This window comes from Osmerus mordax, chromosome 28 (genome assembly GCF_038355195.1).
Source record: "Osmerus mordax isolate fOsmMor3 chromosome 28, fOsmMor3.pri, whole genome shotgun sequence".
Classification (NCBI taxonomy): Eukaryota; Metazoa; Chordata; class Actinopteri; order Osmeriformes; family Osmeridae; genus Osmerus; species Osmerus mordax.
The window spans coordinates 741,570-752,962 of record NC_090077.1 but is presented as its reverse complement, the minus strand read 5'-3'; the positions used below and the strand labels follow the sequence as shown (position 1 = coordinate 752,962).

Genomic DNA, 11,393 nt, shown 5'->3' with positions numbered 1-11,393 from the left:
AGAGGAGAAAGGGGGAGGAGAGGGGAGAGAGAGGAGAGGGTACGGGAGGAGGGAGAGGAGAAAGGGGGAGGAGAGGGGAGGGGAGGAAAGAGGAGAGGGGAAGGAGGAGGGAAGAGATTTGGCTACCTCTGTCTGTTCTCTTGTTAGCGTTAATTGAGACGGTGACAGAGGTCCAGCGAGAAGGTCCTCCTGCGACGGCCTGAACATTTATCTCTCTATTAGAAGAAGCACTCTGGGTTTTTATTGGCCTAATAAAGTCCATCTTAACTCCCACAAAAAGTCACCTGACCCTTGAGCTCCGCGGCCCCCTCTCTCCCCCTCCCCTCTCTCCCTCTGCATATTCATCACCTGCGGAGACACGGGCACATTGTTTCCCGGGATCAGCTAATTGCTGTTGTCTTAAATTAGGCAAACATGCGAGACTACGCAGAGGGAGCATACAGACAAGACACAGTGTGTGTCAGTGTGTGTGTGTGTCAGTGTGTGTGTGTATGTCAGTGTGTGGGTGTGTTAGAGTGTGCGTGTTTGTTTGTGTGTGTGTCAGTGTGTGTGTGTCAGTGTGTTTGTATGTGTGTCAGTGTGTGTGTGTCAGTGTGTGAGAAAGAAAGAGGGAGACAGAAAGAGAGACAGAGTAAGGAAGAGAGACTGATGCCGCTGCAGTATTAGATTAACCAACTGCTGCAATTCTCATCTATGATCCAAATCTATAAACTATTAACTAATTATTAGTGAGGCAGTAACAGATGAGAGTATATACCGGTACCTGATCATCTGAAAATAATTTTGATTGAGTGTGATACTAAACACACGGCATACAAAACGAGACTGAACAAACACACAGCTCGTTCCTGGCCTCTAGTGGTCCTTTGGAGAACATGACCAAAGAGAGTTCCACCGGAGAATGTGGAACGGTGGAGGAGAGAGGCGATGGTTTGTGTCTACCCACGCACACCTACATCATGGTGAAGGTCAGGCTTTGAGGTGGAGGCAGAAGGCCAGGGGGGGTGGTGGGACTAGAGCGGTTTTCTTTAAACTCACGGGGGGGGGGGCAATTCAACAGACAGGGGGGTGATGACATCATACAGCGAGCTGGCATTCTGCATTTTTGTTTCTGCTGCAGTTGAAGAACGTTGAAGCCTTGTGGAATGTTCCAGAACTCTAGTTAATGTTTTATGCGACACACAGGTAAGACGGATTATCGATAGGCAGAAAAAGAAGAAAAAAAAGGATGTTTTATCAATTTATAATCTACTGTTTTCTGCCAGGATCACTGAATTGGAAGGTTCATGTGACTGTGTCCCAATAGGTGAGGTGTGAGTGTGTGTGTTATGGCTGGCCATATCTTACCCAACAGGGACCGTTTACCGAAACGCAGATGGGCCATTTGCACAAGGCGAGAGCCAAGCTTTATTAAATGCAACCAGAAATATAGCACATTTATATGTCCTCTGCGTATTTATCAATAATATTCCTATCACAGTGTGTGAGAGTGTGTGTGTGTGTGTGTGAGTGTGTGTGAGAGTGTGTATGTGTGTGTTTGGGGAGGAGGGGGGTGGGGGAGGAAAGCTGCTCCCTGAGAGGATGTGGGGGCAGTTGGCCAGTGACACACAGTGACATTAGACTTTAAAAGACCCTCACAGTTTGCCCTTCACCCGTTTAGAAACAAACTGCTTTCTCTCTCTCACACACACACACGCTCCAGAGACCAGCCACACCGGTTTTTACACACCACGTAAAACACACCCGACAGGTGCTACCGGGGAATTTCACGGATCTGTTTCAGAGCTAGACCTCCACTCTGCTGGCTGTGATGGTAGCCTTGGACTACATGTACCGATGTAGGAGTCTTCTTCAGTCACCACGGGTAAGAGTTCATGGGCATTAGGGAATCGGGCTATTCATCAGAAGATTGCCGGCTTGATTCTGGCCGTGAAAATTGATGTTGTGTCCCTACTTGCCTCGGGGGAATGTCCCTGTACTTACTGTAAGTCGCTCTGGATAATAGCGTCTGGGAAATGACTAAATGTAAATGAATTGTTGCTGAGAGGAATCACTGTTGTGAGGACGCCTGATCCAAGGCTTACTAATCGGCCTGTGTTCCTTTTTACAGCGGGACATTTCCAGGACCCCAGAACTGTGGTAAGATACAACTTGACAGTCGTTGTTGGGATACACAAGGTAGCCCACAAAGTCCATAATCACCCGAGAGCCGGAGAACCTTAGAACTGGAGAACCTTAGAACCGGAGAACCTTAGATCCGGATCATGTGGCTGGTGGGGAGGATCAGGGAGGGCTTGGAGAACATTCCCCAGGAGCTGGGACGCTATGTGGACAAGAGCAAGGACGACATCTCAGCCAAGACCAGCCTCTCCAACAAGCTACACAGCAACATCCTGACGCCAGGCAACATCCCCGAGTTCTGCCTGCCCCCTCGTCTGACCAGGAGCCCCCTGCTGGCCAGCCAGAGAACTGCAGCCCCGCCACGCAGCCCCAGGATCAGCCTCGAACCCTCTGGATCCCCGCATCGGACCCCACAGAGAGAAAACACCCGGGTAGGAAGCGGTACGAAAGCCCAGAAGGGTCAAAAGCCCCCGCCGTTCTCCGCTGAGGGATACGGCCTGGCGGGGATGCACGAGAGTGCGAACACCAGACGCAAAGAGTCCCTGTTCCACTCCAGCCATCCTGTCCTCACTCTGGACAGATCCCTGCCTCTGCCCTTACCCAAAACCACCACCAGGGCAGCGCCAGAGAGATACTTCCCCAAAACAAACATCCAATCCGGGCTGACAAACTCCTTCAAGAGCCTATCAAAGACGGGCAGCACCGAGAGCGACACCCCCTCGTCTGACGACTCCACCCCCCTCGGCTCCCCCCTCCTCACGCAGTCTTGCTCCAGCCCCGCCCTCACCCTCGTGCTGGAGGGCGTCGAGGAGGGAGACCCCCTCCTCCAGCCAGGCCTCAGCATGGGGGTTCCTCCACAAGGGAGCCCTCTGTCGTGCTTATTTTTTAGCCCCAGACAGAACAGGAGGAGGAGGGGAGTCTCACCCCAGCCGTTCCCCCACGCCCACCATCCAATCCCCAACCTCGGCTCTCTGGCCCCGCCACTCCTCTTCCCATTGGACATCCTCCATTGCCAGGAGCGTTCGCGGCGGGAGCGCGTCCTCCCATTAACAGGGCGTGGCGGGGTTCGCCTCTCCGCCGAGCGCACCCCCTCCCCGGTGGACCCCTCACTGTCCACGGTGCGCGTGCGTGTCGTCTCCGTGGAGGGCCTGAGGGTCGACGGCGACCTGCGACCTTTGAACTGCTGCCTGAGCTTGAGCCTTACCCCCGGGAAGCTGCAGAGGCAGGAGAGCGCCGTCATCAAGAACTGCCGACGCCCCGTGTTCAACGAGGACTTCTTCTTCACGGACCTGAGCCCAGACCACTTGCTGAGGCTTGAGCTAAGGGTGAAGGTGCTGGACAAGGCCGGCCACTCCGCCCTGAGGAAGGGGGCAGTGCTGGGGGTCACCACGGAATCCCTGGCACAGCTGCTGCCCTTTGATTAAGAACTGCCTGAGGAACCAGATACTGCCCCAGAGACCAGTTTTAACTGCCCCTTAGTGGTCCTGTGGCCTGTTTCTTCCCCTTCAACTGCTATTGGGCCTGTTATGTGTAACTTCTTGGTTGTGTGGATGTTATAGCTTGCTGTTGTCGTTTAACTTAATTTTTCGCTTAAAGCTGCAGTTGGTAATGGTAAAAAGAATGTTGAATGTGAAAAAACAGTGCCACCAATTATTGTCTGAATTTAAACGCTTTTGATTGACAGTGGTTTCCCAAAACAAGCCAATGATGAAAGTTGGAATTGGTTGGAACAGGATGTTTATATGGGACAAACGATTTTTTTCTGTTAAAAATTAAACGTTAAGTATTGTATCTTTAACACCATGGTCAGCTGATCTGCATCCCCATAACCTAGTCTAGAACAAAAACATTGCTGCTACATTATTACTGACACTAGTCAAAGCAGCATCATGGGGAGATTTGCATTGAGAACATACTTTACTGTTGTGATTTACTTATAAGCAATAAAATTGTTTAAGTATGCTAGTGGTCAACCTCGGTTTTTCTATTAGAAAATGTTAACACCACGTGGTTTGCCGTCACGGGCTTAGTTCTCCGATAAGAACTAAGACTCCGCCCATCACGAATACTCTGGTTTACTAATCGAGGTTGCACAATTTAGAACTACACCCCCGTGTCCTCAGACCAGCGAGTCAGTCGAAAGTGAACGTAAACATGGTGATTGAGAGGTGAACGCCACGGCAACATGGTCTTCGAAAGCGTGGTTGTTGATGTCCTGAATAGGTTTCTAGGGGACTACGTTGTAAACCTCGATAGCTCACAACTCAAGCTCGGCATATGGGGAGGTAATACGCTTGTTTTTGACGGAGGTTGACTTGCCAGCTAACCAGCTTGTTGTATCTGAGATATGCATCATGTTGCTGCTGTAGCCAGAATGCTAGCACTAACTAATGTCGTGCATTGCCACTGTAGAATCAGCCGTCAGTGTCAATAATTTGTATATTGCCTTCATATAATAATTTGCAGCTAGACAACGTTGCACACGTAGCTAAACTAGCTAGCTACTGTAGCTGTAGTATTAACGTAAACTAGCTAGTCTAGCAGTAGCAAAGTGATTTACAACCATGGTGATTTAATATAATACTACAGTCTAAAGCTGACGTTCAGGTCTCGGGAACTCAAGTGACCACACCCGGTGTAGTTCCTTGTCCCATGGCGAAGTCCCGGTTAGCTTGTCAGCTAGTGTCATTTTGAGGTACCTTAGCTCAACCTTGTCCTAGTTGCCAAAACAGTAAGGATTAGAAAGGTAACATTTTGCCTTTCTTTCTCTCCTCCACACTTTTTTCTCCCCACCTTCTTATCTTCCTGTTATGTAAGAACATGTCAAAACTTGCATGACTGACACGCAACTATCTCCCACTGACCTAGTCACCACAGGACAGCAGCGGTTTAGAAAAAGACTGTTTAACTTGCAGCCTGATAACTTCCCTGCTGTGCCCTTACCACTAATGTACTGTTTGCTTTGAGACATGCCCAGTCAGAGACCGCTCAAACCTGAGACCTGGTTGTAAAGCTCTCAGTGGACTATTAGTCTTTGATGAGATCGATCCTTTGAATAATTCCAGGCTGGGCTGGTCAGGCCTATAGTCTGAGCTGGGTTAGCTGGACTAGGCTGGGGAGGGCAGGGTTATGGGGGCCGAGCTAGTCTGGGCTGGGTAGGTATGGGCAGGGTTATGTGGGCTGGGTGGGTTGCATGGTGGGTCACATTGAGTACAGAGAGGGGGACTGCGTCACCAAAGCCTTTGGCAAAGGTCATCTTACCTGACTGATGATGGAGGTGCAGACCTTTACACAGCGTTGCAGCAAGCCGGTTGATAGTAGCCTGACAGCAATTTAACAGAAAGCGAAATAGATTTGAATTAGTAAAAGTCAAGAAAGCAAGGTCCTGGACTTTGAGCAGTGCCTATTATTATAATTTGTTGTCTCCACTGCGGTTTGTGACCGGAGCTCGGCTCTTCAACTCTTCAACTAAACGAATTATAGGAAAGTATCTTGTCTCGTAGAGCCATTGCTTTGATAATACTTTGGTGTAGTTGTAGGCTATAACTTGCACTGCTGTATTGGTTATGAATTTTAAAATGACCTAGTTTGCAACTCGTAGTTTTCACTTGTTTATGTCATGGGTGAGAAAGGTTTTGAAAACATGAAGAAAAAACTTCCGTTTTCAAAGCTAAAGGGCTTCACCTTTGGCTTCACTTGATGCGCGTCCAAAAACCATCCCAAATAACAAACATATAACGTTAAATGTTTCCCTAATCGGGAGGAGTGGTGGCTGGGGGCGCCCGTACAAAATAGTAAAACGTGTTGTAAACTAGCAATGTTTGTGCTAGTGTCGTTAGCCCAATTCTCAACTCGCACTCAAATACCGGAACCAGTGTAATTATACAGACGTTAGACTAAACCCAACGTATGTTGTTAAGTAGGGCCAATTAAATACAAGGAGCTTTGAAAAAAGTCTTCCCTTTTCTCTCCGGTAACGTTAACGGTAACAGCACCCACTAACGTCAGCATCTAGAATTACGAAATTGACACGCGGAGGAGCGCCAATATTGAAGCAGGTACATGCTACTCCGAATATTGGGAGTAGCATGGGACGCGCGGGCGTCGGCCAATGCCGATTAGCTCATAGAATTGAATTGTCCGAGGACACACACACACACACATACACTGTCTCTTTCTTTTCACGCATACATTCACACTCAACAATGCTATAATTCTGTGTTTCTTGAAGATTTTAATAATTTGGAATACATCATTGATATGTTCCTGGCAGACAGACAGTTGAAGCTTATTACAAAACTGTTATCATTTAGATAAACCTTGATAAGCAAAGTAGAATGTCAATAGAAGCGATAATGTACTTGACATAGTGAAATACCTCACACCGATAACACATATTCCTGTTTCTTCAGGTAATGCGGTGCTGAGAAATCTTGAGATAAAGGAGAATGCCTTGGTAGGTTCTTTGTCATTTTCATGTTTGAACTTTTTTTTGTGTGGGTTTCCTCAGGTTTGTTGATGGTGTTGCGCTTGTTCTTTCAGAGTCAACTGGACATTCCTTTCAAAGTGAGAGCAGGGCATATAGGTAAGTTTTGGAGTCCAATATTGACCTGATTTCTACACCTCTGTAGTGAAAAATGTGATATTTGTCACGTCTCTTCTGTTTCTCTCAACTTTCCATATTTCCCTTTCTCTCACGCTCTGTGATTGTTTTTCAGGACGGTTGGAGCTTAAGATTCCTTGGAAGAACCTGTACACCCAATCAGTGGAGGCGACACTGGATGGAGTCTACCTGCTCATCGTGCCCACAGCCAGTAAGAAACCCCCGTCCAGTATGACCAGGAAGTGCCTCTCTTTCATCTCGTTCACTAAGGAAGATACACCCGAATATGGCACTGTATACATTTGTGTTTGTGTGTGTACTGCTCGTGTATGTACGTGCGAGTGTGTATTTACGTGCTTGTGTGTACCTACGCGTGTGTGTGTGTCAGGTATCAAGTACGATGCGGAGAAGGAGGACAAGCAGTTGCAGGAGGTGCGTCAGAGGGAGCTGCAGAGGATCGAGGATACCAAGCAGAAGGCCGCTGAGCAAGGTCAGAGGTCACGGAGGTTGTTGTGGAAAGAGCCTCCAAGCTCTACGCTCAAGGAAAAAAAACGCGCACTGTGTTTATAAGTATGACCTCTCTGAGTGTCTAAAACTACCATGGAACATGCATCACCAGGAGTTCCCTGATCTTTGAGAAATCAAGGGATCAATACACGGGAAAAACATGTTCAACACAGTGATTCTTACCTAGGTGTCATATAAATAGATGTACCCAACACTACCTTGGTAGTAAGCCGTTACCTGGGTTTCTTCCTGCCGTTCAGAAAACCCCACCTTGGAAAAGCAGGACACCTTTGTGGAGAAGCTGGTCACCCAGGTGATCAAGAACCTGCAGGTGAAGATCTCCAACATCCACGTCCGCTACGAGGATGACGTGAGTGTCTACCTTTCCGTTATCCGTTCAGGAAGGGAAGAGCTGGAGGGTTTTGCTTCCTGGGCTCAGATCAACGTCATTTTAAAGTTTTTATTCATTTAGTTGACCTCATGTGCATAGATGCAAAAAATGCAGGTTATCAGAACAGGAAAGTTCTAACTGTATGTTAATAGTGGAAGGAAATGGTAATTTTTGCAACTTTTCAATTACTTGTTCAAATATTTGTTACTGTCTATTTATATAATATTTATTTTTTCCTTTCTGTCTCTTCTCCCTCTCCATTTCTCTCAATTTTGCTCTCCCCTTATTCTCTCTCTCTCTCTCTCTCTCTCTCTCTCTCTCTCTCTCTCTCTCTCTCTCTCTCTCTCTCTCAGGTCACCAACCCTAACTGTCCTCTGTCTTTCGGGGTATCCCTTCAAAACCTCAGCCTGCAGGTACAGTAAACATTCAGAGTATGATCCTGCTCAAACACTGGGCTGTCTGAGGCTGTGGCTGCTTCTGGTTCCTGACCCTAAGCTGAACCCTGTCGTGTTCCCACAGACGTGTGACGCAAACTGGAAGCCTTGTCTCCTGGACGAGAAAGCCAAGCTCTTCTTCAAGGTAGCGTTTTCCTGCTACCACAGCTACTGTTTGCACATTGAACTGTCATTACAGCTTACATTATAACATCTGTATTTGCTCATGAATTTGTAACTGCACAGTTCAGTTGTGATGAGGCGTTGTCGTGGGATAGGAAGGCTTGTCTGTAATATATCTCTGTGTGTTCGTGGTTTTGTCTCTAGCTCGTTCAGTTGGACAACCTGTTTGCCTACTGGAATGTCAATTCCACCCTCTACTCCAACCACAGCCCAGATCAGGCCCTGGTGAGTCACCCTGTCAACATTTACCTGTGTGTTGTGTGAGCAAGCTTGTGTTGTTTGTCTGTGTGTGTGTGTACTGGTGACTCAGCTTGTAAACATCTGTATGTGTGTTCTGTGAGAGGGTGTGTATCTGTATGAGCTAGCTTGTGTTCTACATCCCTGTGTGTGTGTTTGTGTTAATTAGTGTGTGCGTGCGTTATCTGCCATCTCTAAACTAATTGCCTCTTTCTGTCTCCGGTTACCATAGCTATGTCTCCAGAACAGCATCACCGCCCAGTGTTCCCTCCCCGGCAACCATGACTTCAGTGAGTACACCATTCGATCGTGACCTCATCCCCTGGGTCAAATGCTCCATGGTCAGGCAGTCACCCATGGATGTTGATAGCCCAAACTAGCCTATTATTATCATCATTATCTGATTGTTTTTGCTGAAATATCACTGCAAGATCAGGCTGACCAATCACTGTATCTTCCCTGTATCCTCGTGGCAGTTTTTCGTCCAATCACAGCGAACGCCAAGCTGCGTATGAACCCGCGGTCAGATGTGGACTTCTCCTCGCCCAAGGTGGACCTGGTGGTCAAACTGAAAGAGGTGGCCATCGAGCTGAACAGACCCCAGGTAGGGCGGAGGAAGGAGGGAGAACATGGGGAGGGTGGGAGGGAGGACAGGGAGGGAGGACAGGGAGGGAGGACAGGGAGGGAGGACAGGGAGGGAGGACAGGGAGGACAGGGAGGGAGGACAGGGAGGGAGGACAGGGAGGGAGGACAGGGAGGGAGGGTGGGTGGGAGGGAGGGAGGACAGGGAGGGAGGACAGGGAGGGAGGACAGGGAGGGTGGGAGGGAGGACAGGGAGGGTGGGAGGGAGGACAGGGAGGGTGGTGAGGGAGGACTGTGAGGGAGGACAGGGAGGGAGGACAGGGAGGGAGGACAGGGAGGACAGGGAGGGAGGACAGGGAGGGAGGACAGGGAGGGAGGACAGGGAGGGTGGGAGGGAGGGAGAACATGGGGAGGACAGGGAGGATGGGAGGGAGGACAGGGAGGGTGGTGAGGGAGGACTGTGAGGGAGGACAGGGAGGGAGGACAGGAGGGAGGACAGGGAGGGAGGACAGGGAGGACAGGGAGGGAGGACAGGGAGGGAGGACAGGGAGGGAGGACAGGGAGGGAGGACAGGGAGGGAGGACAGGGAGGGAGGACAGGGAGGGAGGACAGGGAGGGAGGGAGGGAGGGAGGGAGGACAGGGAGGGAGTGTGGGTGGGAGGGAGGGAGGACAGGGTGGGAGGGTGGGTGGGAGGGAGGGTGGGAGGGAGGGAGGACAGGGAGGGTGGGAGGGAGGGTGGGTGAGGGAGACTGAGAGCCGAGCTGGACGTTTTGTCTGTGTGTGATCATGCTCTATCTGACCCCTGACCTCCCCCTCTCCTCTTCCTTCCAGTACATCAGCATTCTGGAGCTGCTGGGCTCTGTGGACATGATGTCACGCAACCTTCCATACAGGAAGTACCGTCCAAGAGTCCACGTTCACACCAACGCCTTCCAATGGTCAGAACCCTTTACCAAGCAGAGAGAGCTCTCTGGGATTCATACTGCATCACTCTGCTTTTGGATATGCTCATATCTGTGTGTGTGTGTGTCCAGGTGGCAGTATGTGATAACGGGCATCATGGAGGTCGATGTGAAACCCCGGTTGCACATGTGGTCATGGAAACACATTAAGCGTCACCGGGTGACGGTGAAACGTTACCGGGAACGCTACAAGGAGAAGATCACCAGCAAGAAGCCCCCAGACACCCTGCTCAAGGAACTGGAGGTCCTCTCTTCTTTCTGGCTTTATCTTCTCAGCCTTTGATGGATGATGGACATTAAGTAATTGACAATTATCCATGTGAGTCATCTGTTAAATAGCTAAATCAATACTCTTGTCTTTCTGTGTGTGTGTGTTTCTGTGTGTGTGTGTGTTCAGGAACACGAGAAGACGCTGGATATCTTCAACATCACTCTGGCCAGACAGCAGGCTGAAATGGAGGTATGCCAACAACACAGCGAGCAGCACAGCCTCTCTCTCTAATCTCTCCTCTGTTATCTCTCTCCTCTCTCTCTTATCTCTCTTTCCTCTCCTCTCTCCTCTCTTATCTCTCTCTTATCGGTCGTCTCTTTCTACACATCTGTTATTTCTCATGTCTCAAATCTGACCTAGCGGCGCCATCTTCTCCTGACACACCCCAGTAACGTGTGCTACATACACGCGTGTGTGTAGACTTCCTCAGTGAGTGCAGTCAGGGCTTGTTGGTCTGCATGGTGTCAACAGCTAACCGCTGTCCCAGGCTGCCGCTGTGGTCGCTTCACAGCTCTGTGGACGATGTGTCATGTGACCTCCCGGAGGTTCTGTGGTCGAGTTGTTACAGCTCACAGAGACTCAGCTGTTGGCCTGCGCTGCTGCTAGACCGCTGGTTAGGGTGAGATTCACACTGGTACTTAGGTTGATTTTGATGTTAACACTGCCCCTCCACCCCCCCCCTCCTCCCTCCTCCACCCCTCTTCCTGCCTCCACCCTCCTCCCTCTCCTTCTCCTCCCCTCCACCTCCCTCCTCTCCTCCCCTCGCCCATCCTCCTCCCTCTCCTTCTCCTCCCCTCCACCTCCCTCCTGTCCCCAGGCCAGCAAGGCAGGCCTCCGTATCTACCGCCCGGGGCTGAAGATGGAGGAGGAGGAGTCTCAGGGCTGGTTCGGCTGGGCGTGGGGCTGGGGAGGCGAGGGCGCCACCCAGGCCCAGGAGGTCAAGACCGGAGGTGAGACACGGGACACCTCCGGGACACCACATACTCTCAATACATTCACATTTAGTCATTTAGCAGAGGCTCTTATCCAGAGCGACTTACAGTAAGTACAGGGACATTCCCCCGAGGCAAGTAGGGTGAAGTGCCTTGCCCAAGGACACAA

The 11,393-nt window shown here is 50.0% G+C and overlaps 2 protein-coding genes across 2 annotated transcripts in view; both read left to right on the top strand.

Annotated features, from left to right (window-relative positions):
* Positions 1 to 1,125: 1,125 nt before the first annotated feature.
* LOC136938170 (C2 calcium-dependent domain-containing protein 4C) lies at positions 1,126 to 4,057 on the top strand. The gene is made up of 3 exons (XM_067231440.1): positions 1,126 to 1,185; positions 1,661 to 1,864; positions 2,111 to 4,057. Exon 3 carries the CDS (start codon positions 2,265 to 2,267, stop codon positions 3,543 to 3,545), a length of 1,281 nt encoding a protein of 426 aa, XP_067087541.1. The 5' UTR covers positions 1,126 to 1,185; positions 1,661 to 1,864; positions 2,111 to 2,264; the 3' UTR covers positions 3,546 to 4,057.
* A 211-nt stretch (positions 4,058 to 4,268) lies between these two features.
* vps13a (vacuolar protein sorting 13 homolog A) overlaps positions 4,269 to 11,393 on the top strand; it is a 33,979-nt gene continuing 26,854 nt past the window's right edge. The window contains 15 exon segments of the mRNA XM_067230923.1: positions 4,269 to 4,406; positions 6,534 to 6,577; positions 6,664 to 6,706; positions 6,840 to 6,935; positions 7,113 to 7,214; positions 7,492 to 7,601; positions 7,976 to 8,035; positions 8,142 to 8,201; positions 8,384 to 8,464; positions 8,709 to 8,766; positions 8,953 to 9,080; positions 9,891 to 9,997; positions 10,094 to 10,265; positions 10,419 to 10,481; positions 11,110 to 11,242. Coding sequence (XP_067087024.1) covers positions 4,307 to 4,406; positions 6,534 to 6,577; positions 6,664 to 6,706; positions 6,840 to 6,935; positions 7,113 to 7,214; positions 7,492 to 7,601; positions 7,976 to 8,035; positions 8,142 to 8,201; positions 8,384 to 8,464; positions 8,709 to 8,766; positions 8,953 to 9,080; positions 9,891 to 9,997; positions 10,094 to 10,265; positions 10,419 to 10,481; positions 11,110 to 11,242 — 1,357 coding nt within the window. The 5' untranslated portion in view covers positions 4,269 to 4,306.